This window comes from Gymnoscopelus microlampas (assembly GCF_963454915.1).
Source record: "Gymnoscopelus microlampas genome assembly, chromosome: 23".
Taxonomy (NCBI): Eukaryota; Metazoa; Chordata; class Actinopteri; order Myctophiformes; family Myctophidae; genus Gymnoscopelus; species Gymnoscopelus microlampas.
Genome location: NC_139960.1, coordinates 4526457 through 4553959, shown reverse-complemented (window position 1 = coordinate 4553959; position 27503 = coordinate 4526457). Strand labels below are relative to the sequence as shown.

At 43.8% G+C, this 27503-nt stretch overlaps 1 protein-coding gene across 1 annotated transcript; it reads right to left on the bottom strand.

Moving 5' to 3' along the window:
• Positions 1–3899: 3899 nt before the first annotated feature.
• LOC311040073 (LIM/homeobox protein Lhx8-like) lies at positions 3900–17047 on the bottom strand (the record flags this gene model as incomplete). Its single annotated transcript, XM_084050146.1, has 8 exons — positions 3900–3982; positions 4786–4957; positions 7448–7543; positions 8379–8488; positions 10733–10953; positions 11543–11664; positions 12567–12773; positions 17003–17047. 8 exons carry the CDS (start codon positions 17045–17047, stop codon positions 3900–3902), a joined length of 1056 nt encoding a protein of 351 aa, XP_083906272.1.
• Positions 17048–27503: the final 10456 nt, after the last annotated feature.

Below are 27503 nucleotides of genomic sequence, written 5' to 3'. Positions count from 1 at the left end.
AAAGGATCTTGTTTGCAAATTCAGGTTAAAGACTTCAGCAGATTTATCGGGTTAGGTTGCGTTTTTTTTGGCCTTGTTTCCAAAGTGTACTTGCTTAATAGGCTTGCTTGAAACATTTTAAATTATAGGGAAAGAGCTCTTTGGGTTGGTTGGTGTCTGGGTACAAATAAGGGGATTAGGGTCTGTGAGGGGGGGGGGGGGGGGCAACACACAACAGAGAGAGGGAGGGAGAGGGTATATAGAGAGGCAAATAATGGAGAGGATCTAATTGGTGCTGTATGGAATGTGTGTGTGTGTGTGTGTGTGTGTGTGTGTGTGTGTGTGTGTGTGTGTGTGTGTGTGTGTGTGTGTGTGTGTGTGTGTGTGTGCGTGTGCGTGCGTGTGTGTGTGTATGTATGGGGGCGGCATGTTCTTTGTTTTCAGCTGAGACTCCATAGCAGGGGTTTGAAATGCTGTAATTTGACGTTAGGGAGCATGGACCCACTGACATCTATACTGTTATCTATACCCACTGACATCTATACTGTTATCTATACCCACTGACATCTATACTGTTATCTATACCCACTGACATCTATACTGTTATCTATACCCACTGACATCTATACTGTTATCTATACCCACTGTCATCTATACTGTTATCTATACCCACTGACATCTATACTGTTATCTATACCCACTGACATCTATACTGTTATCTATACCCACTGACATCTATACTGTTATCTATACCCACTGACATCTATACTGTTATCTATACCCACTGACATCTATACTGTTATCTATACCCACTGATATCTATACTGTTATCTATACCCACTGACATCTATACTGTTATCTATACCCACTGACATCTATACTGTTATCTATACCCACTGATATCTATACTGTTATCTATACCCACTGACATCTATACTGTTATCTATACCCACTGACATCTATACTGTTATCTATACCCACTGTCATCTATACTGTTATCTATACCCACTGTCATCTATACTGTTATCTATACCCACTGACATCTATACTGTTATCTATACCCACTGACATCTATACTGTTAGATACCATGATGGACCCACTGACATCTATACTGTTATCTATACCCACTGACATCTATACTGTTATCTATACCCACTGACATCTATACTGTTATCTATACCCACTGACATCTATACTGTTATCTATACCCACTGACATCTATACTGTTAGATACCATGATGGACCCACTGACATCTATACGGCATGCTGCAGCAGATGTGGATCATTCTTAAAGCCCCGTCACTCACAGCGAAAAGTTCAAGGATGGCTGATCCAGGCGGCTGGAAACATAATATGTAAATATATGAAATAATACCTATAGGTTTCCATTTTAATTCATTCCTTTCCATTCAAACAAGTTTTTTTTGTTGCGCTCCCTCACTTCTCCATTGATACAATAATGTAGAGAAACACATCATGCATTGGTGTTTAAATGCTGATGAGAATCATTGGCAAAGTCTGACCACCAGGTGGCAGAGTTGATTCAAATACTGCATAATGGTTGACATGGCAACCACACTGTTCCTCTGGCCCAAACAAGATCTTAAATAGTTCTTATATGGTTCATATATAGCTCTATGGGCCCGATATCCATGCTCTGGACAATTTGGTTTATAAACCATCAATGTTCTCTGATTGTAGTATGAGGCGACCCCTGGTGGCCAGTCATGCTTATTTCAATTGTGTTATTGTCCATACCAAGTGACTAAAAGTCTCCCTTCTTATATGTTTCATTAACATTATACTGAATATACTCTATTCATTCACCATTTTACATTTGTGAAAGGTGTGTGTGTGTGTGTGTGTGTGTGTGTGTGTGTGTGTGTGTGTGTGTGTGTGTGTGTGTGTGTGCAAAAACATTTGTGTTTTGACTAAATGTGTAGAATGGCCAGAAGTGGGCGGGGTTAACTGAATGGAGATCAAAGTCTCTGCCTGTCCATCTAGAGAGGAAATAAAGTTTGTTTTTTACTTGACCGTCACCAACAATGAGCTTAATTATCAGACAATATCACTTATAATGTTGACACAATGCTTCTCTCCGTTTGTCCATCCTGTCTGCTCTGGCTCTCTACTTCCTTTCCTCTGCCTGTCGTCTCCTGTTCTTTGTTCTGTATCTATGAGTTGTAAAGTGTTTTTTTCCCCTTGGTTTTGTATTTATTTCATTCTGCAGAGGGTCTCTCCTGTGGAAGTCATCAACATCCTCCACTGTGTGAAATGACTGGAACCACACACTCCAGCAAGAGATCCTCCACCAAAACCAGAGGTTAAAGGACCACTTCACCCATTTTCAACCCATCTTCATATAATAGGTCATACATGGGCAACTGGCGGCCCCATGCCCATGCGGCCCCCCACCTTCACTTAGGTTAATATCAGAATAGTGATATATTATTGATTTCAGCTGTTACAGTTCCAAACATGCAAACATGTCCCGCTTTAATTACTTCAGTCTATATTAGTAGCTTAATGACTAGTATTAAAATGATATTGTCTTGTCTAATATATTTGTATTTAAGTTCATAAAGTTAACATAAGTATAACTACATGCTTTTGAAATGAAATAAAAAATTGACTTTTCAGGATAGCAAGAAAAAAAATAGCAAGAAAAAAAATCTGGAATCCAATAAAAAAATAGCAGATCTACAAGCTCAAAACGCGCCGCGATGCGACGCGTTTTGAGCTTGAAGATCGGCTATTTTTGCTACTTTTGTGTGACATAGGATGGCCCGACAATATGCGATGTGTCCCTCTGTAGGGAGTGTGTAAATATAGTGGCCCTCTAGTCTACATCATCAGAGTTGCATCAGCCCTGTAATAGGTCCTCACAAATACTCATGATAAAATGGCACCATTTTTTTCTACTCACTGTGTCTCCATGGAGGGCTGTGGACGGTTCAGAAACCCGTCTACCAGTGACATCATCGATGGGGAATCCAAGCTAATAGAAACGGCAGGCTTTCTATTGACCTGGAAAGTTGCGATGCAATAACAGAAGCCATTGCTCTCACGTTAATACTAATCTAAATAAGAACATTTAAATCTTGTTGGAAAAAAAAAATCCTGCCTATCGATGATGTCACTGGTAGACGGGATTTCCACAGCCCTCCTATGTAATTCAAATGTAAAGTCTGTCCTTCTCTATGGCTGTGAAACCTGGAAAACCACCAAATCAATCACTGATAAACTGCAAGTGTTTATTAACAACTGTCTCAGATACATACTGAGGATTTGGTGGCCTAACAAGATCTCAAATGTAGAACTGTGGAGATGCATGAAACAGGAGCAAATCAACACACAAATCAAATGTAGAAAGTGGGGATGGATCGGCCATACACTTAGAAAGGATCCGAGTAATATAGCAAGACAAGCTCTGGGTTAACGATGCTTAACATCCAACTCGACCGTGTAAATAAACATGTTCGTCGTAATGTTGCCACAAGGTGCCTCGTCATACGTTTCAAATAAATTAAATGCCAGGACATTTATAACCAATAATATGATACAACAATAACAAAAATATAACTTTTTATACACTCAATGTATATTTAACTTAACACTGGCACGTTGCCATACTGCTTCTCTTCAGTAAATATTTTAAAGAAATGGAATTGTTTGTAATGCCCGCACACAGCCACAAGGGGGCAGTGTATGTATATTAGCTGATGAAAATGTTGTTTTTTTTGTAAACCTGAACAAATTCAAACAGCTTTGTGACAGGGTTCATAATGTTGATCAAACTTGTAGGCGTGTTGACGTTCAGTGTAGGCGTGTTGTAAGCGTGTTGTAGGCGTGTTGACGTTCAGTGCAATGCCACCGGCTCCTGAGAAACCTCTCGGCTCGTCTTCAAAGTGGGCGTGGCTCAGGCGTGGCCGACGGGCAGGTGTGTCATGGGATTGGCCATGATTGGCTGGAGCAGCAGTGGGTTTCCGTTGGAAGACTGGACTGGAGGAAGAGAAACACACGTTTTAAAATCTAGTGAATATGAAGAGAACTGTACAACCAGTGGCGTGCACAGACATTTTGAGGGGCAGGTGCTCAAGTAAATTATACTTTTTTTTGTTTACTTGGTCTGCTCTTTTTTCCCTCTACACCTATACCTCTTTGCCAAAAATAGCCGATCTACAAGCTCACAACGCCTCGCAGTGCGAGGCGTTGTGAGCTTGTAGATCTGCTATTTTTGGCTAAAGTTCTCCTCAGAAAAGGGATGCTAGGTTTCGAGTGGTTATGGTAAAAAGAAAAATCATATCACACAAAGATTTGGCGGACCCCTGTACTAACTCTGAGGACCCCCTAGGGGTCCCGGACCCCCTGTTGAAGACCCCTGCTGTAAACTGGAAAAAGTTTTTTTTTTCTTTTTTTCAAAAGGACACTTCTGATCAAGAGGGCAAAGGGCAGGTGCTCTAGCACCACCTAGAGTCTATCTGTGCACGTCCCTGTGTACAACAGTCAGGTTCTCAACCTTTTCAGGCCGTGACCCCCCCCAAACTAATCCTATTTGAACTGGGGACCAATATTTACAGTATATACCCACATGTGGGTATATTGTAAATATTGGTCCCCAGGGCACGGCCACACCCGTGTCTGTGTCACCATGTTGGGTCCTAGAGAGGCATGACTTTGCGGCAGAAGTTGGTTGAGAAAAAAAATCTAAACACAAACACACAGGTTGTGTGTGTGTGTGTGTGTGTGTGTGTGTGTGTGTGTGTGTGTGTGTGTGTGTGTGTGTGTGTGTGTGTGTGTCTTACCATCCATGTAAGTCAGAGTGGTCAGAAGGGTTGTATCAGGAACAAACGTAGTGTAATGCAGGTCCTCTATCAAAGGTGCCGCCAGTTGGCCAGCAGGAAGTGATGTCATCACCGTACAGGAAACGGGATGTGTGTGTTTTTTCTGACGAGCTCGACAGTTCTGGAACCAAACCTGGAGGAGAGGGTTATAGAAACAGAGGGTTATAGAAACACAGGGTTATAGAAACAGAGGGTTATAGAAACAGAGGGTTATAGAAACACAGGGTTAGAGAAACACAGGGTTATAGAAACACAGGGTTAGAGAAACACAGGGTTATAGAAACAGAGGGTTATAGAAACAGAGGGTTATAGAAACACAGGGTTATAGAAACAGAGGGTTATAGAAACACAGGGTTATAGAAACACAGGGTTATAGAAACAGAGGGTTATAGAAACACAGAGCGGTGGTTGATGTTGATACGTTCCTTTTTATCTCATGTAGATTTATGTAAAAGTATCAATACTGCAATGTAGAAATACTCTGTTACAAGTATGGTCCGGAATTCAAAATGTACTTGAGTAAAAGTGCAAAAGTATTGGTATCAAAATGTACTTAAAGTACCAAAAGTAAAAGTACTCATTATGCACAATGTCCCAAGTTCAAAATTTATAAAATATTTTGAAAATAGCAGATCTACAAGCTCGATGCGACGCACTGTGAGCTTGTAGATCGGCTATTTTCAGATGACCGACATATATATAGGCCTTAAAGGAGAATTTTGGACTAAAGTTTTATTACCTTTCTATGTTGTTATGATATCTTAGGATGAATGGTACAGTAGAAAATTTTCATAACTACAACCCTGGTCCGCCACAGCTTAAAAGGTGCGCGGATAGGCCTTAGGTTAGATCACACATTGTAATAGTTTTTTTTTTTTTTTTGTGAGGGATCTGACGTTCATAGTGACAAAACACTGTTAAAAAAAACAGAAGTCTCGCTAGACTTTTGGTTGCATAGTGTTCTGTCACTATGAACATCAGATCTCACCGGGAAAAAAAAGCTATTCAAATATGTGATCTAATCTAAGGCCTATCCGCGCACCTTTTAAGCTGTGGCGGACCAGGGGTGGAGTTATGAAAATGTTCTACTGTACCATTCATCCTAAGATATAACAACATAGAAAAGGTAATAAAACTTTAGTCCAAAATTCTCCTTTAAGTAGTTGGTAGTTTGCGATAATAATAAAAAATCACACCTGTGTGAAGGTAGCGGCGCCTTTGATATATTTTGTCATAGATATGTGTTTCTACTAGAGAAACAATATTAAATCTCTGTAAATTTATTTCAAGGCTTCCAGTGGCACTAAATAGTGCCATTGGAAGCGAATCACCAAATGCATTCCAAGGTAAGTGGCAAAAACTGATCTGTCATAGCTGATAGAGTGGGTAACTAAAAAATAAACTTTGTGTGTGCGTGTGTATACATGTGGTACCAGAAAGATATGTATGTGTTATGAAATAATCTATACAATTTATAAGCCGTACCCAGAGTGTTTATGTTCCGGACTTTTACAGTTTATATAAACCATCTAATTTTGTATTCATGATATAATATTGATGTCATGAATAGTTCCCTTGCCTGACCAATCAGAACGTTGACGGACCTGACCAATCAGAACCTCGACGGGCCTGACCAATCAGAACGTTGACGGACCTGACCAATCAGAACCTCGACGGGCCTGACCAATCAGAACGTTGACGGACCTGACCAATCAGAACCTTGGCGGGCCTGACCAATCAGAACGTTGACAGACCTGACCAATCAGAACCTTGGCGAGCCTGACCAATCAGAACGTTGACGCAAAAGCCAGGTATAGAGGGCTAATATCCGCTCTATACCTAAAGGTATAGAGCGGCTAGCGCCGCTAAAAACTAGAAAAAGTGCTCCTCGGAGCACAGGTCTCCGCCAGGTCAGGTACTTTATTGTGGCCTCCTGGTGGCGCTATAATAGGCCAATGTGAAAAGGGTGCCATTTATTCTTAGGTCGTTCACGGCAATCGGACACTGCATTCATGATTTGAGGCATTTTGTTCCAAACATGTGTTTGGCTAAATTAGACCTGCTGGTGGCGCTGTAACAGGCCAATGTTTCTTCCTTGGCCTAGTGTTTGTGAAATTTCATGGAAATCGCAAGCTGCGTGCATAGTTTGAGGCTTTTTGATCAAAACGGACCAATCCTGCAAATTGTGGAAGCCAACCATAGGCAATGAGGATGGAAATCGGACAGATTCGTGTTGATCACATGACTATAGAGATACTGTGTACCGATTTGCATGACGTTTGGATAAAATCTGTAGGAGTAATGTAAAAAAATGGGTTTAGCACAAATCGGCCTCATGGTGGCGCTATAACAGGCCCATGTGAAAAATTTGAGGCAGAGGTTCTGAATTGGCATCCAGGGAGTGTGTGTGCACAGTTTCGGAGCAACCGGGCCAACGGTGCTGGAGATTAGCTGGTAACACACAGACAGGACACACGGACACACACGCGGACGGACAGGGGCGAAAATATACTCTTTCGCCATGCCTTCGGCCTGGCGGAGACAAAAATACCTCAAAATTGTACAATACTTGTACTTAATGACTTTCCACCACTGCGTATCCTACTGTAAGTAGGTGGTATACCTGTATGACTCTGCGGCTGAGGCCCGTCCTCTCTGCTAGTTTCTGCAGAGTCTGAGCGTCTGGGTTGTTGTCCTTTGAGAACTGTGTCTGCATGACCTGGAGGGTATTGGTGGGATGGGGGGGAGGAGGGGGAGGAGGGGGCACAGAATTATTTGGACACAGTCAGTGTTGATTTTGACAGCACATTTTTATTTAGTTTTACTCATAGTCTTTTGAATCAAATTCCATTTAGTTTTAGTCATATTTTAGTCATTCTGTTTTAGTTTTTGTCTAGTTTTAGTTGACTAAATATCATAAGATTAAATCTACAGTTGATTTAGTAGAGTAAAATGTATGTTGGCGGTGCCTTGATGGCGTCATAATGGCTGATTTTACACTTGGTTGCATGCTGAAAATAGCCGATCTACTATTTTCAGAGCGCAACACCCGAGCGTAACCAAACATAAAATGACTTGTCTTTTAGTTCTACTGGATCTCTTCTCCTCTAGATCCCTCACTAACATTTTAGTCTAGTTTTTATTTGTTGACGAAATTGTCAATATATTTAGTCTTAGTTTTAGTCATCGTAGCTCAGTTTTTATGTCGTTTTTATTTAGTTTTGGTCAGTGAAAAAAGGTAGTCGACCAACATTTTTCGTCATAGTTTTAGTCGACGAAATCAACACTGGACCCAGTCGCAATAAAAACTTTTCCCGTTGGCTTTCCATACATAAACATTGACATCTCCTCACTCTTTGTGCCAAGTCCATTCCACAGTGATGCAGCATGGATCCCCACCATGACCCATTAAAACATTAAGACCGGGAAGGCATCTGTCATTTTAGATTTTCAAAAATAGCAGATCTACAAGCTCATAGCGCGACACTCAGTAACGAGTAGTGCATTAAGAGTTGGGCTTGTTTTATTTTGGTAACAAGCCCAACACTGTGTACCTGTAACTGGTCCACGGTGAAGCTGGTTCTGGCCCTCTTGGCAGGCCTGGATATGGTGCTGGCACCATGCTGTCCACCAGATGGCAGTACGTCTTCATCTCGGGCCCTTTCTGAAAGATCACAAGAGGGTTTCCCTTTTTGTTGTTTTTTTGCCTTTTTTTTTTTTTGACAGGAAAGAGACGGAGAGCTGAGATGAGATGAGAGAGAGGTGTAAGACATGCAACATACTGTATGGCTCCAGCTGGAATTACAATTGGGAGACGTAACCTTAGACCGTTGGTTCTCAAAGTGGGGTCCGGGGACCCCCAGGGGTACTTGAGGGGGTTCCAGGGGGTCCCCAGCTAAATGAAGGATAGGAACCAAATGGACCCTTATGGGTCTGTAACTCTGAGAGAGTTAAATTAACATTGGTTTTACAATATGAATTGGGGTCCCAGAGGTATAAATGCCAGTAAATGGGGGTCCGTAGCCTAATGCATGTTAAACTGGGGATCCTTGAAATTAAAATGAATTAGAATCACTGCTAGAGAGCCGTAAAAATCTTCTCTTATGGGGGCCCCTGGCATATCTTTTCAAATGGGGGTCCGCGGGCTGATAAGTGTCAATTTGGGGGTCCTTGACATGAAAAAGTCTGAGAACCACTGCCTTAGACGGCATGCTAACAATTCACCCCATCGCATTTGAAAGACACTTTGAAATCTAAAACTCAATATGGGGTTAATACTCTTGCAATACTATGTACTTCTATTAAAAAAAAAATTATCCCACTTTTTTGTGACTCCTTTTCACCCGGTGCCAATTATCTAAGTGATGCTGGGCGCTACACTCCCACCGCCAGCCTAGGGAGCCCAGGGCCGAGCTCATGCCTCCTTCAATGCATGAGAGCCAACTGACCTTCTTATCACCTGACAGGGGGGAGTTTCCCTGGTTGGACGTAGCGCGTGGAAGGAACACGTTATTCCAACCAGTTCCTTTCCCCTCCATCAGGCGCCCTGGCTGTCATGGGGGAGGCAGTATAGAGACCAGGATTACTGCATGTTTTTGTGAGGGTATTAACTACCCTAGGGGACATGGGGAGAACATGAAAACTCCACACAGAGTGGGCCCTTTCGCCAACCCCACCTAGGGTATGGGCACTGATGACGCGGAGGAGAAGACACGGCCCCAGCGCCCACAGCGTCCCCGGCGGGAATCGAACCCAGGACCTTCTAGCTGGGAGGCAACAGCGCTATGGACAGCGCCACCGTGCCCCCTGCGCCACCGTGCGTACTATGTCCTATACCTAGCATTACTCGTTGATTTGCAAGGTAACCGCCTTCCATTCCGACATCTCACTACTCCGACTAGTGGCTTCCGCGTGCAGTTAGGGTTAGGGTTACGTATAGGGTTAGTTAATGTCGGAAAGGCGACATGTAACCGATTTGCAAAATGCTTAAAAATAAGGCCCAATGCAGAAGACTGGACAAAAAAATTGAATTGTCAATTGTAATTTGCAGACACACATGCATCAGTATTATACAGTTAAATTGTTCATTTATCCCTTTAAAACTAACCAAACGGACCCGTAACTGTGTTACGATGATCTGCTATTATATTCAGGGGTGCACATAATTGGTGCGCAGGTGCGCATGCGCAACCAAAATAAAAAATGCGCACCACGTCAGACGACGCGAGGCGCTTTTGCGTACCAACAGCTGGGACAGGAATGTCCAAGCTTTTATTTTTTATTAAAAATAAAAAATAAAAGCCTGGAGATCGAGACTAGGAATTTACTTCCTGAAGCCACACTGACTCACACAATCACGCTAAAGCATGCGTCGGCCCCATACACAGCAATTAGGCGGAGGGGGAGAGGACATTGTGTGCGTGTCTCGCATCGCCTCACATCGCCTCGCTGCGTGCACGCAGCCAGCAGCGGCTGTTAGAGGCACTCGTCACCGATGATGAACGCACCGTGATGGTGCAAAATATGCCGTGAACGTCCCAATCTGGCGGATAAAAGCAGCGCAGCACAGGGCACCAACCTTGGGGGCTTCACCAAACGGTGAGAGAGAAAAAAAAAACGGCGAAAATCGGCGGAATTTGCAAGCAGAGCGTCCTCTTTTTTTTCTTCTCGCACAGCTATATATATATATATATATATATATATATATATATATATATATATATACATACATATACATATACATATACATATATATATATATATATACATACATATACATATATATATATATATATATATATATATATATATATATATATATATATATACATACATACATACATATATACATATATATATATATATATATATATATATATATATATATATATATATATAGTTGACTTACTGCTGTCCTGGGCGCGTTTGATGTTGTCCAGCATGTTGTCGTAGTGACCTCGACAGAACACCTTGTCGTCCATCAGGCCAAACTCCTCTCCGGTGTTGAGCTGGCGCTTACAGGAGGAGCAGGAGAAGCAGGCCAGGTGGAAGGTGCTGCCACGCGCACGCCGCACCCAGTCACTGGAGCGGATGTTGCGCCCGCAGCGCGCACAGCGGGTCCCGTACTTCCTGAAGAGAGGAGAATAGGAAGATGTACTCAGAGCTCTTCTTTTTTCTTATTATTAAGTAAAAGTAGCAATACTGCAATGCAAAAATGCCTGTGAAATCCCTGTATTCAAATACGTATGTACTTCAGTAATCAGTAAAAGTACTGGCATCAAAATATACTTAGTTACAAACGTTATGCTGGCTGGTGTAACAAAGTATAGTCTAGTTCAGTGCTTCTCGACCCCCCAAAATAATCATATATATTTATCTATTTCACTCATTTTTTATTGGAAAAGGATTTCAAGAGACAAACAGACATACAAGGATGCAAACATTAAAAAGGAAAACCAAAAAAAGAGTCCTTTGTGTCTCCTACCGGAACCGCTGCCTACCGGTCCGCTGGTCATCACATTATTGTCTTAGGATTGAGACAAAAACTAAAAAAAAATCCATGAATTCAAGTCTACATGGGTTTTTTGGGGTGAACTATCCCTTTGAAAGGATGATTCCTCTGCTTTTTTCAGTGTATGTAATCAATGTGTTTGTACCTGAAGTAGTCCAGAATCAATGTGTTTGTACCTGAAGTAGTCCAGAATCAATGTGTTTGTACCTGAAGTAGTCCAGTTTGCAGAAAACCTGTTGCTCTTTGATGTAGCAGCTCACATGTCGGCCCAGTGAGGTCTGACACACGCTGCAGGACAGACAGCGCACATGCCAGCAGTAGTTGTTGACCTGAAGAATGAAGCAAAGATTAGGCGGTGTGTGTGTGTGTGTGTGTGTGTGTGTGTGTGTGTGTGTGTGTGTGTGTGTGTGTGTGTGTGTGTGTGTGTGTGTGTGTGTGTGTGTGTGTGTGTGTGTGTGTGTGTGTTTGTGTGTCCATGTGTGTCCGTTATTAGTTAAAAAAATATCGTAGTCACCTAGATGACTTATTCATTTTGCCTAAGTCATGTTTATCTGCCTTTATTTATATCTACCTAGCTCTACTCTCCTGACACTGCTGATTCATCCTGCCTTATTGCCTATATGAATTCAGAATGCTTGTTACATTCTAAATCATTTCTGCCTAAGTCAACAAGCAATGTAACAAGCATTCTGATTGGCTTAGGGCATAGGCAAAAAGGCACAATGATGCAGCAGTGTTAGGAGGGTAGAGCTGGGCAAAAAAATGTCAATTTGACCAAGAAGTGATTTAGCCAATTATGCTATGAGGCTAATGATTGGTTGTCGTGGATGACAAAGGCTAAGGCAATTAGCCTACATTCAAATGTAATGATAAATGTTAACGATACAGTTGTGGCGTACAGTTTGAGCAATTTGGTGGAATGCATTATGTTAAGGCGTGGAAGGGCCTGCTCAGTAAGGACATACATGATTAGATTGTAAACAAACAAATACATTAAAGAGGATCTTCTTAACCCATTAAGACCGGGAACGCATCTGTGTATCCACTTTAACCATTGTCTATCCTTTGGCAACTCAAAAATAGCAGATATACAAGCTTGTGCCGCGCTATGAGCTTGTAGATCTGCTATTTTGGATTGGCCAAAGAAATCTAAAAATGAAACACAGATGCGTTCCCGGTCTTAAAGGGTTAATGCAGCTACTAGACTAACGGTATAGGAGGTTCCACTGACCTGGAGGAGGTATCTGTCAGAGATCTCCTGGTTGCAGGAGGTGCAGAGGACCTTCCCCCCCGCTGTGTGTGAGGAGGAGGAGAAGGAGGTGGTCACAGTGGGGGGGAGGACGGTGGCCGAGGAAGAGGACATGCAGGAGGACACCGAGGAGGTGGGAGAGTAGCAGCCGTCCTCCTCGAAGATGTCCTCCTCAGGCCCGGAGGAACCCTGTGAACACAACAACAGTTAGAAGATGTTCTCCTCAGACCAGGAAGAACCCTGTGAACACAACTACAGTTAGAAGATGTTCTCCTCAGACCAGGAGGAACCCTGTGAACACAACAACAGTTAGAAGATGTTCTCCTCAGACCAGGAGGAACCCTGTGAACACAACAACAGTTAGAAGATGTTCTCCTCAGACCAGGAGGAACCCTGTGAACACAACAACAGTTAGAAGATGTTCTCCTCAGACCAGGAGGAACCCTGTGAACACAACAACAGTTAGAAGATGTTCTCCTCAGACCAGGAGGAACCCTGTGTGAACACAACTACAGTTAGAAGATGTCCTCCTCAGACCAGGAGGAACCCTGTGAACACAACTACAGATAGAACCAGTGTTGATTTTGTCGACTAAAACTTTGACGAAAAATGTTGGTCACTTTTTTTCACTGACCAAAACTAAATAAAAACTAGAAAAAGTGCTCCTCGGAGCACAGGTCTCCGCCAGGTCAGGTACGTTATTGTGGCCTCCTGGTGGCGCTACAACAGGCCAATGTGAGAAAGGGTGGCATTTCTTCCTTGGCCTAGTGGGAATGTGTTTGTGAAATTTCATGGAAATCTCAAGCTGCATTCATGATTTGAGGCATTTTGTTCAAAACGGACCAATCCTGCAAATGTTGGAAGCCAACCTTAGCCAATGAGGATGTAATATGGAAAATCGGACAGATTTGTGTTGATCACATGACTATAGAGATACTGTGTACCAATTTGCATGACGTTTGGATAAAATCTGTAGGAGTAATGTAAAAAAATGGGTTTGCACAAATCGGCCTCCAGGTGGCGCTATAACAGGCCCATGTGAAAAATGTGAGGCCGAGGTTCTGAATTGGAATCCAGGGAGTGTGTGTGCACAGTTTCACAGCGACCGGGCCAACGGTGCCGGAGATTAGCTGCTAACCCACGGACAGGACACACGGACACACACACACACACACACACACACACACACACGGACAGACGGACGGACGGACGGAGGGTAAAACATACTCTCTCGCCATGGCTTTTGGCCTAGCGGAGACAATTAAGCTATGATGACTGAAATTAAGACTAAATATATTGACGATTTCGTCAGCAAATAAAAACTAGACTAAAATGTTAGTGAGGGATCTAGTGGAGAAGAGATCCAGTAGAACTAAAAGACAAGACATTTTATGTTTGGTTGTGCTCGGGTGTTGCGCTCTGCAAATAGCAGATCTACAAGCTCACAGCGCGACGCATTGTGAGCTTGTAGATCTGCTGTTTTCAGCATGCAAGTGTAAATCAGCCATTGCGAATTTTAGTCGACTATAATCTTATGATATTTAGTCGACTAAAACTAGACAAAAACTAAAACATTTCAGAATGACTCAAATATGACTCAAACTGAATGAAAATGTTCTGTCATAATCAACACTAGTCAGAACTAGGTCAGTGGTTCTCAAAACTTTTTCGTACCAAGGACCCCCAAATTGTATATGTATTTGGCCGTGGACCCCCACCTGAAAATATGTTGTGCCAGGGACCCCCACAGAAGCAAAGATTTGAGTTCAAAATATTCGCCTTTTTAAAAAAAAACAATTTAAAGATTTGCATTCTTTCAAAAATAGAAGATCTAGGCTACAAGCTATGGGCTTGTAGATCTGCTATTTTTCAAATAGCCAATTTTGCTGGGGACCCCCAGGGACCCCACTTTAAGAACCAATGGGCTAGGCTACACACACACTGGATGTCTATGGGAAACATGTCTATAGCAGTGGTTCGCCAAATGAGGTCCAGGGACCCCCCAGGTTCCAGGGGGGGTCCCCAGCTAGCTTTTCATGTCAAGGACCCCCACATTGATATGTATTTGGCCACGGACCCCCATCTCAAAATATGTTGTTCCAGGGACCCCCCAGAAGCAAAGATTTGAGTTAAAAATGTTCCCTTGAAAATATATATATTCAAAGATTTGCACACATTTTCACGATTTCTCAAAAATAGCAGATCTACAAGCTCGTAGTGCGGCACTCGGTGCCGCGCTATGAGCTTGTAGATCTGCTATTTTTGAATAGCCAAAGTGTAAAATAATGCTTTTTAGCTCAAATTAAAAAATTGACACAGATGCGTTCCAGGTCTTAATGGGTTAAGCTATTCAGAAATATCAGATCTATTCTATATGAGCTCACAGCGTGTCAAACACACTGACAAGCTATTTATGAAAAGTTTTACATTTCTTAACACAAATCTTCTCTTCTGGGGGGTCCCTGGCTCAACATTATGGCTCACAGATGGGGGTCCACGGCCAAATACATATCAATGTGGGGGTCCTTGACATGAACCACTGGTCTATTTTAGGCTACACACACTTTTCACAGATAAATACGTAACAATAGTTCATGTCAACGGTGTCATAACGCAGTGGTTCTCAGTGGGTCCCAGATGACAGTGAAGTGACAATTTAAAGACTTTAAAGACCTTTTTTTTTACACCTAAAAATAAAAGATTTAGATGAATTGAAAAAAAGACCATTACTGCATCAAAACTAATCAACAAACTACACTATAAAAACTGGTCAAACATTTGGCCAAAATCTCAAGTATAAGAAAGACGCAAAAAAAAAAAAAAACAGCCTCACAAGACTTGTAGATCTGCTATTTTCACAATATATCTGTGGAACCCAGTCAAAATGCCTCAACTCCTACATTCCAAGTGCTTATCAGGGTGGGGGGTCCCCGGTTCAAATATGATTATTTTGGGAGGGTCCCCAGTTCAAATATGATTATTTTGGGGGGGTCCCCAGTTCAAATATGATTATTTTGGGGGGTTGTGGCCTGAAAAGCTAGAGAAGCATTGTCATAACGTGTAGGATTAGATATTTAAACTACACAACATACCTGTGTGTTCATTTGACTGAGTGTGTTTGAATGTACAAACACACTTTCATTAGTATACATGTTTTAGCCATTAGAAAGTGACAGTAGCTACAAATGTAACCAAATGGTCCATTGGGTTACATTTAGCTACATTTGGACCCTCTCAATTACAAATGTAACCAAGTGGTTCTCGTAGACGTAGACAAAAGGACGTTTAGGGTCCATTTGGTTACATTCATACACACTGTGGTAAACACATGAACACAGGCTGATGTTCACCTTAATTGACAGTTAGAATACAAGGCCTGATGAGCAAACATGTACAATGTATCAACACGTTTATATCTCTCTCTCTCTCTCTCCAGACAGACAGACAGACAGACAGACAGACAGACAGACAGACAGACAGACAGACAGACAGACAGACAACGTCATACTGGCACCAGATGAAGCCATTGTGTCATGTCTCATAGTCATATTAGTCAACACGGAGGAGGTTGAATGAACTGAAACCAGCGAAAGAATATGTTGAGAATTGAATGATTGCATAAAACAATCACCTGTGCGTCCAGTCTCAATGTTAGTAAACAAATAATTGGTCTATATGTTAGCCCTTAAAGCCATATATATAGCCCTTAAAGTCTTCATACAGACACAACCTGTAACTCTAAGTGAACTATAGCAGTGGTTCTCAAACTTTTTCATATCAAGGACCCCCAAATTGACACTTATTAGCCCGCGGACCCCCATTTGAAAAGATATGCCTCAGGGACCCCCATAAGAGAAGATGTTTACAGCTCTAGCAGTGATTCTCAACCATTTTAATTTCAAGGACCCCCAGTTTGACATGCATTAGAGGCTACAGACCCCCATTTAATGGCATTTCTATCTCTGGGACCCCAATTTATATTCTACAAGCAATGTTAATTTAACTCTGAGAGTGTACAAATGGAACCAAATGGACCCTAACGGGTCCATTTGGTTCCATTTGTACACTCTCAGAGTTACAGACCCATAAGGGTCCATTTGGTTCCTACCCATCATTTAGCTGGGGAACCCCTGGAACCCCCTCAATTACCCCTGGGGGTCCCCGGACCCCACTTTGAGAACCAATGAACTATTCATCATGGAGGATGTTTAGTGTTTAGAGGAATGACTCGTTGTTGACTAACTTAAACAGACAAAACAAACACATGTGTATGTTATGTTACACATGCTTTACCAGAAACAACATGTTACTTTAATAACAGTTTAATGATATAAAAACACCTACTAGTATAATAATAGTTTAATGATATAAAAACACCTACTAGTTTAATAATAGTTTAATGATATAAAAACACCTACTAGTTCTAGTTGTTCTGTCAGAACATTGTTGTGTTGTGACGACATGACGAAGCTCTCTCTCTCTCTCTCTCTCTGGATGAATGATTTATTCTATTAAACTATTAACAGGATAAATTAACAAATTACTTCTTTATCCAGAACTAAAACAACCTTAAAGTCCTTTAAGGTTCGTTCTGTGTCGGTGAAATGAGGAACAAAACATTCACTTTTAATCTAAACTTATCTTTATGTTTAAGTTTCTTTTCTCTGAATGTTTCTGCTGCAGCTCGAGCTCACCTAGCGATGACGTCACCTCTGAGCCACCAGCTGCGGCTGATTGCGCTCTGATTGATGACGCAGGAGCAGTGAAGTAACCGAGTACATTTACTCAAGTAGGCTACTGTACTTATAAGTGCAATTTCGGGGTATTTGTTTACTTTACTGCAGTATTTCCCATTTGCAATTTCCCTTTTACTTCTACTCCACTACATATCAGAGGCAAATATTGTACTTTTTACTCCACTATAATTATTTGCAAACTTTAGTTACTATTTAAATTAAATTGAATTAATTGTAGATTCTGATTATCATTACAAAACACACATTAACCACTTCAGCCCTATATACATTTCATCCATTTGAAAATAGCAGATATACAAGCTCACAATGCGTTGCGCATTGTGAGCTTGTAGATCTGCTATTTTCAAAGGAATTTTAATGCATTTTATACCTTGTGAAATGGGACATTCTGCATAATGAGTACTTTCTACTTTTGGTACTTTAAGTACATTTGATACCAATACTTTTGTTCTTCTACTTAATTACATTTTTTATTCCAGACTTTTACTTGTAACAGAGTATTTCTACATTACAGTATTGATACTTTTACTCGAGTAAAACATGTGAGTACTTTTTCCACCACTGCATGTGTGACAGGGTCAAAGCAGGGGGGTGAAACCAAATTGTAACATTTTTTATTGATGATGAAAAACCTGTATTACGCACTTAAAAACATCATTCTCTTAACTATATTTCTGCACTGCATGTTTTATGGTTGACAATGTATTTCCCCCCGGTCCCCGAGCCACTTGACATTGGACTCCCCTATAGGCTGTGTGACATTGGCCTTGTGACAGCGGACGGCCAATGTCCCCAGGTCACGCTGGTGGCAGAGCGAATGAGGGCGGAGTAGGGTGTGGCCCACCTTATTCAAAAGTGAGCGCGAGCCACTTGGACAGCAGAGAGACAGGCATACAGGGCAGTGTGGAAGTGACAGCCAGAAGGGACGGTTGTGCACAGGAGGAGCAGACATACCACGGAGCAGAGGTGGGGAATACAGTGATCGCGGCACGTACCAAGCCACCAGCAGCGGACGGTGAGCAGACGGCGCAGTAGCAGCAGAGACGGGGAGGACAGACAGGCGAACCAAGGAACGGAGGAGAGGTCCAGTGGCGATAACGTTGCGCGCTTCACACCCTCAAAGCCAGACGTACAGTCTGGCGGGCGAGTAAGTGTCCTTCTATGCAACGTTACCTTTATAAACCCACGGTCCTAAACCTCATATGTGAAATATACCTGAACAGATGAACTGGTTCTAGTTTCTATGATTGCAGGCAATACGCACGAAGACAAGAAGAGACAGTGATTCCTGGCCTAAACCCCCGCTCCAGTTAAACCCCATATAAGGACATTCCCACCTTTTGCATTGAACCGTGATGAGTATATGACATATAGCAATTGAATTGGCACTTGGCACTTTACTGCTTCAGTAATAGTTGGCACTTTAACGCTAAATTCATTATTTATTTGCTATAGTTTGCACAAGCCCTGTCTGTTTTTAGTGTTTGGTGATTGTCTGTATTCCTGTATTTTAGTTAGTTAGTGGGCGCATTAGGAGGTTGAGGTTTTAGAATTAGTGTTATATTTTGTTTATGCTTTTCAATATTTTATGGCTTATAGACGCCACTGTATTAGCTTAATAAAACAGATTACCTTTTTATACAAACCTGTTTCCGTCCAGCTTTCTCCAAGGGATATGTGTTGAAGTGTTGTTCTCATTTAAAAGTATTGTACTTACCTGGGTAAACTCGAACCTGTGAATAGCCTAAGAAAGAGTGTTACAGAGGACCCTACCTCTTAAATAAAAAGGTGGCGTAGTCTTGCAGTACCTAACAAACAGTATTATTCTCACAGTAATTACGCACCCCGCACTTTACCGTGCAACTGATATTTTATTGTTGTGAGTTTAATGTGTATTGTTATTTATTTATTATTGAGACAAAGTAAAGAGTGTCAGCATTCTAAAAAGAAGTGGCAAGTTACATGTGACAACCTGGCCACCGTCACATATTTGGCGTAGCGCGGCAGGACTGGGTAGAGAACAACACAAAATCCCTAAGAGAAACTGTATTGAAATTTTGCTGTTTTGCTGCTTTTTGTTTTGTTTTGTTTGGTTGAATCAAGAAAGTAATGATGATGATGCCAGTGTATCCAGGGGCACCGTGGCTACCTAAGTTTTCGGGCATAGAAGGTGAGGAGAAATACAGGGAATGGAGAGAACAGATTAAAGGATTATTGGGCACTCAGGATTTAACAGAGGAGAAAAAAGTTGCTTTTGTAGTACAGACCCTTACTGAGGAAGCTAAGCGACAAATTAGTGTAATTGACAAGGAAGATCGCAATACAGTGGCCAAAGTCTTTAAATGTTTAGACACGTTGTATAAAACATCTGTTTCTGCTTCCCAAGCTCGTGCCTTGTTCTATGGCTGTGCGCAACGCGCAGGCGAAAGTGTGCAGGCTTATATTTTGAGGCTTAGAGAGTTGTTCTGCGGGCTGCGGCGGCTCGACCCAGACACCGCTCCCTCCGATGCCATTCTGCGAGAGCAGTTACTTGTAGGACTGTCTGAAGGCCCTCTGGGTCAAGCCTTAAGAATATATGCCCGTCGAAACCCCACAGAAGACTTCGCCGCCCTAAAAAATAAGGCCTTCCTACTAGACACTGAACATAGAAGAGAAGGGACTGCTGAAATCTTGTGCCATGCTGTTAAACCTGTCTCTATCCCAACACCCTCACAGGAATCTGAATGGAGAGAGAAACTGAAACAGGAGATTATGGAAGACGTCAAATCGCAAATGCAGGGGTTTACGCAGGAGCTCATGAAAGAGATCAGACCGCTCCTTCGACCCAACACCACCGATACACGACCTCGCGGTTCGCCTCCATCTGAACGACGCCGGGAGCCGTACCAACGCAACGAGTGGGATGAGGGAGGTAGGCCGATCTGTAGGAGCTGTAGGCAGTCTGGGCACATTGCTCGCTTTTGTAAATCTGACCCCAATCATTTAAACTAGTACGCCCTGTCGCCGAGGTCCGGGAGACAGGGGTGCAGCGCGCACTCGCCAGATCAAGGGCTAATGAAGTGTTTATTGGGGACTGTCCGACTATTGGGATCACTATGGGAGGAGTCCACTTAAGGGGGTTACTGGATACTGGGTCACAAGTCACATTAATGCAGCAAAGCTTATTTGAGGAAAAATTCTCACACCTAACGTTGGGAAATGGGCCCCTTGTTTTTAAATTACGCGCCGCTAATGGTCTTGACTTACCGTACACTGGCTATGCCATATTGGACCTAGAGCTGGAGGGAATGAAGATCCCAGGGAGAGGAGTTGTAATCGTGAAAGATGAACATTGTACTCAACCGCTGATTATTGGGATGAATGTCGTGAACGCTGTATGGCATGCCCTCTTTAAATGGCCTGGGAGGCCTGTGTTTCCATGTCAGCAGGGAAGGACGCTGTGGAAGGACGCATTCGCCACCTGTAGGAGGGTGGAGGCAGTGACGAACGAAGATGGGTCCATCGGTTATGTGTGGCCGGTCGGCCGGCGGAAGATTCGAATCCCCGCGCAGAGTGAAGTGATGATCTGGGGCCGCGCTTGGAGAGGACCAAATGGAGCGGACTACGAGGCCTTGATGGAAGCCTTGCCGGATGGAAAAGATTTGGGAGTGGCCCGTGCCCTCGTCACGGTGCGCCACGGACGTGTTCCCATACGAGTGTGCAACCCACACGCATATAGTCTGGTCCTGGACCGCCACCAGAAGCTGGGGAGGCTGTACCCGGTGGAAGAAGCGGATGTCCGAGGCGGCAGGGACCTGAGCCTGTCCCTGGGGACCGACGGAGAGGTGGAAGTGGCCGTAATCAGTGTGGAAGATGATGGACCACTGAAGACCCTGCCCGAAGAGATGGAAGTGTTGACGGAGCGTGATGACCTGCCGGAGGCGCAGAAGAGAGAGTTACACGAGATGTTGTGTCGGTGGAAGAAGGTGTTCGCCATCCATGACGAGGATTTCGGACGGACGGACGTCGTGCAACACCAGATACCGACCGGAGACGCGGCACCCATACGAGAGCGACACCGGCCGTTGCCGCCCTCCATGTACCGGGAGATGAAGACCCTCCTGAATGAGATGCTGGAGAAGGGAGTCATCAAGGAGAGTTGCAGTCCGTGGGCGGCACCTATCGTACTGGTCAAGAAGAAAGATGGCAGCTGGAGGTTCTGCGTCGACTACAGGAAACTTAACGCCGTGACGCACAAGGACGCCTTCCCCCTACCCAGGATAGAAGAGACGCTCACCAGCCTGACGAAGGCGCAATGGTTCTCCACGTTAGACCTGGCCAGCGGGTATTGGCAAGTAGGAATGGATCCCCGGGACCGGGAGAAGACCGCCTTTACGACCCCGCTGGGCCTGTTCGAGTTTCAACGCATGCCGTTCGGGCTTTGTAATGCGCCCGCGACGTTCCAGAGGCTGATGCAGCAGTGTCTGAGTGGTCAGGTGACAGAATCCTTGCTGGTATATCTTGATGACATTATAGTATATTCACCTGACTTCTCCTCTCATCTACAGCACCTCGAGCTCGTCTTCCAACGCCTGTGGAGACATGGACTGAAGCTGCGGTTAGACAAATGCAAACTTCTGCGGAGGGAAGTGCAATTTCTGGGCCATGTCGTGGACAAAGAGGGAGTGCGGCCCGATCCGGAGAAAGTGGTGGCAGTGCGGGACTGGACACCACCCTCAACGGTCCGCGAGGTCCGCGCGTTTCTAGGTCTAGCGGGTTACTATAGGCGTTTCGTGTCCTCTTTTGCTGCTATAGCACGACCCTTAAACAACTTATTGATAGGAATCCCAAATGACGTAAAATCCCACCAGTGTAAAGTCGAGTGGACTTCGGAGTGCCAGCGGGCGTTTGATGCGTTAAAGAGTGCCCTCACACAAGCCCCGGTGTTAGCGTATGCGGATTATACACAGCCTTTTGTGGTTTACACTGATGCGAGTGGCCGTGGGTTGGGAGCGGTTCTAGCCCAGGTCCAAGACGGTCACGAACGTGTAATAGCTTATGCAAGCCGCAGTCTCCACCCGACCGAGCAGAATGACGCAAATTATAGCTCGTTCAAATTGGAGCTTTTGGCCCTTAAATGGGCCGTGACCGAGAAGTTTAAAGATTATCTCACTGGCGCTCGATTCACAATATTCACGGACAATAACCCTGTTGCGCATCTCCAAACGGCTAGATTGGGAGCTGTGGAACAACGGTGGGCTGCTCAACTTGCGTCGTTTACTTTCGACATCAAGTATCGACCGGGCAAAAACAACGCCAACGCTGATGCCCTATCGCGGTTCCCAGTGCAGCCTGTAGATGTGGCGGCTGTACAATCGACGCCAGCAGCCCGGGAGGATGAGTGGAGAGAGACGCAGGATCGGGATCCAGATGTGCAGGTGGTGAAGAGGTGGGTGGAACGGGGGAGAGCCCCTAATATGGTGGAGAGGAAGAATTGGACTCGGGGAGCGCGGCAACTGTTACGCCAGTGGAACAAACTGATTATACGAAATCATGTGTTATATAGGAAGGTGACCGATCCTTATACCAAAGAACAATACTCACAGATCATTTGTCCAGGTTCACGCAGAGAGGAGGTATGGAGAGGAATCCACACGGCCGCGGCGCATGCTGGGTTGGAGAGGACCTTGGCCCAGCTGCGACGTCGGTTCTATTGGCCAGGCATGGAGGGAGCGGTGCGTCAGTTACAACAGGGTTGTGTCGCCTGCAGCCTGCAGAGGAACAGGTCAGAGCCTCGGGCCCCCTTACAACCCTTTGAAGTCTCATATCCACTAGAAGTAATAGCCATTGATTTCCTCACATTAGGTAGGCCTGCTGATGCGTGGCAAAACATTCTGGTAGCTACTGACTTATTCACCCGTTATAGTTGGGCTATTGCCACCCGAGACCAGACTGCGCACACCACTGTCCGTGCGTTATGGACGCATATTATCCAGCCGTTCGGCTGTCCGGTCCGGTTCCACTCAGATCGAGGCCCCAACTTCGAGTCCGAGTTAATGCACCATTTATGTCAGACTTATGGTATTGCAAAAAGTCGCACCACTCCGTACCACCCGGCTGGGAACGGTGGAGTGGAACGATTTAATCAGACATTACTGAACATGTTGCGATCACTAGACACTGATAAACAAGGAAGATGGAATGAGCACTTACCCGAGTTAGTTCATGCTTATAACAACACGATCCATAGTGCTACGGGTTATGCCCCCGCCTACTTAATGTTTGGCCGACATTTGAGGCGCCCTATAGATGTCCAGTTAGGAGTGCAGTCAGCGCAAGAGCGCATGGGAGTGGGTGGCTGGGTACAGGACCACCAACAGAGAATGGCGACAGCTTATAGGACCGCAGGGGAGAGGATGGGAGAAACGGCCAAGAGGAGAAAGCAGGTTTATGACCGTAGGGCCGGTATTACACCCCTATTACCAGGAGAGAGAGTGTGGATTCGAAATAGGAAGAGAGATGGCCAGGGGAAATTGAGTACGTGGTGGGACCCCGAGCCTTACGCAGTGATGGAACAGGTGGGAGCTACGGGGTTGGTGTACCGAGTCAGACCCGAGAAGGGGGGGCGAGAAAAGACCATACATAGAAATGCGTTGAAAGTGTGTGTAGCCCCCAGGTCGCCCCACGAGGACCCCCCAGCTGTAGTGCAGCCCGAGCAGGTAGAAGCAACAACGCCGCAGTATTATGGGTTTCTCTCCGTCCCGAGAGCACCAGATGAGCCACGGCGCTCGGGAAGAGCAAATATAGGCCAGCCACCCCAGAGGTATGGACATGATTAGGGACAGTTGCAGGGACTGGCAACGGAAAAGTGGGGGGGGATGTGACAGGGTCAAAGCAGGGGGGTGAAACCAAATTGTAACATTTTTTATTGATGATGAAAAACCTGTATTACGCACTTAAAAACATCATTCTCTTAACTATATTTCTGCACTGCATGTTTTATGGTTGACAATGTATTTCCCCCCGGTCCCCGAGCCACTTGACATTGGACTCCCCTATAGGCTGTGTGACATTGGCCTTGTGACAGCGGACGGCCAATGTCCCCAGGTCACGCTGGTGGCAGAGCGAATGAGGGCGGAGTAGGGTGTGGCCCACCTTATTCAAAAGTGAGCGCGAGCCACTTGGACAGCAGAGAGACAGGCATACAGGGCAGTGTGGAAGTGACAGCCAGAAGGGACGGTTGTGCACAGGAGGAGCAGACATACCACGGAGCAGAGGTGGGGAATACAGTGATCGCGGCACGTACCAAGCCACCAGCAGCGGACGGTGAGCAGACGGCGCAGTAGCAGCAGAGACGGGGAGGACAGACAGGCGAACCAAGGAACGGAGGAGAGGTCCAGTGGCGATAACGTTGCGCGCTTCACACCCTCAAAGCCAGACGTACAGTCTGGCGGGCGAGTAAGTGTCCTTCTATGCAACGTTACCTTTATAAACCCACGGTCCTAAACCTCATATGTGAAATATACCTGAACAGATGAACTGGTTCTAGTTTCTATGATTGCAGGCAATACGCACGAAGACAAGAAGAGACAGTGATTCCTGGCCTAAACCCCCGCTCCAGTTAAACCCCATATAAGGACATTCCCACCTTTTGCATTGAACCGTGATGAGTATATGACATATAGCAATTGAATTGGCACTTGGCACTTTACTGCTTCAGTAATAGTTGGCACTTTAACGCTAAATTCATTATTTATTTGCTATAGTTTGCACAAGCCCTGTCTGTTTTTAGTGTTTGGTGATTGTCTGTATTCCTGTATTTTAGTTAGTTAGTGGGCGCATTAGGAGGTTGAGGTTTTAGAATTAGTGTTATATTTTGTTTATGCTTTTCAATATTTTATGGCTTATAGACGCCACTGTATTAGCTTAATAAAACAGATTACCTTTTTATACAAACCTGTTTCCGTCCAGCTTTCTCCAAGGGATATGTGTTGAAGTGTTGTTCTCATTTAAAAGTATTGTACTTACCTGGGTAAACTCGAACCTGTGAATAGCCTAAGAAAGAGTGTTACAGAGGACCCTACCTCTTAAATAAAAAGGTGGCGTAGTCTTGCAGTACCTAACAAACAGTATTATTCTCACAGTAATTACGCACCCCGCACTTTACCGTGCAACTGATATTTTATTGTTGTGAGTTTAATGTGTATTGTTATTTATTTATTATTGAGACAAAGTAAAGAGTGTCAGCATTCTAAAAAGAAGTGGCAAGTTACATGTGACAACCTGGCCACCGTCACACATGCACGACTCAATCACCCCCCCGCGCGCGTGCACTGTGTCAGTGCGTTCGTGCTGAAAATAGCAGATCTACAAGCTCAGGAGGACAGTGTTTGCACCCACTGTGAGCTTGTAGATCTGTTATTTTCAATTAAAGCATCAGTGACGGTGTTTTCACTGAAACTACAGTCAGTGGTGGAAAAAGTACTCAATGTTAAGTAAGTAAAAGTATCCATACTGCAATGCAGAAATACTGTAAAAACTGTAAAAGTCTGGTAATCAAAATGTACTTGAGTAAAAGTAGCCTAGAACATACACTTAAAGTATCAAAAGTAAAAGTATTCATTATGCAGAATGTCCCATTTCACAAGGTATCATATGTATAAAATGTATTACAATCTTTTGAAAATAGCAGATATGCAAGCTCACAACACCTGTATGTTTTGTAATAATAATTCATATCTGCAAAGTAACTAGTAGTAACTAAATTAAGTACAATATGTGCCTCTGAGATGTAGTGGAGTAGAAGTAAAAGTATTGAAAATTGGAAAATATTCCAGTAAAGTAAAAGTACCTCAAACAAGTACAGTACTTGAGTCAATGTAATTAGTTACTTTCCACCACTGACTACAGTTAGGCCTATATTTAGTTTAAAAATTATCAAACTGCATATATATATATATATATATATTATAGATTGACATAATCAGCATGCTTCATCTCTTCCCTGTCGGCCCAGAGGAACACATACAGGAACATACAGTAGAGTAGACTATGATGGACACATGTCTCACTCTGATACAGTAGAGTAGACTATGATGGACACATGTCTCACTCTGATACAGTAGAGTAGACTATGATGGACACATGTCTCACTCTGATACAGTAGAGTAGACTATGATGGACACATGTCTCACTCTGATACAGTAGAGTAGACTATGATGGACACATGTCTCACTCTGATACAGTAGAGTAGACCATGATGGACACATGTCTCACTCTGATACAGTAGAGTAGGCCATGATGGACACATGTCTCACTCTGATACAGTAGAGTAGACTATGATGGACACATGTCTCACTCTGATACAGTAGAGTAGACTATGATGGACACATGTCTCACTCTGATACAGTAGAGCTATGATGGACACATGTCTCACTCTGATACAGTAGAGCTATGATGGACACATGTCTCACGAGTCACTCTGATACAGTAGAGTAGACTATGATGGACACATGTCTCACTCTGATACAGTAGAGCTATGATGGACACATGTCTCACTCTGATACAGTAGAGTAGACTATGATGGACACATGTCTCACTCTGATACAGTAGAGTAGACTATGATGGACACATGTCTCACTCTGATACAGTAGAGTAGACTATGATGGACACATGTCTCACTCTGATACAGTAGAGTAGACTATGATGGACACATGTCTCACTCTGATACAGTAGACTATGATGGACACATGTCTCACTCTGATACAGTAGAGTAGACTATGATGGACACATGCTCCTTCTCTAGATGTGAACACACACACACACACACGCACGCACGCACGCACGCACGCAGGCAGGCAGGCAGGCAGGCAGGCAGGCAGGCAGGCAGGCAGACAGACAGACAGACAGACAGACAGACAGACAGACAGACAGACAGACAGACATGTCTCTTTTATTATTCAGCTTTTTTCAAATTAGGCAACTAGGCTATATGTCACAGAACAGGACGCAACATACAGGGAAAGAATTCTGCAATTCAGTCAAATGCTTCAAATGTTTTTTAGTCAGTTAATGTTTTCAGTGAATATAATTGTACGGTGTCACATTCTGCCTGGCTGTCACTGACAATCAGTGCTTTACAAAAAGTGTGAACATTATAAAATAAAAATCCACAACTTTTCCT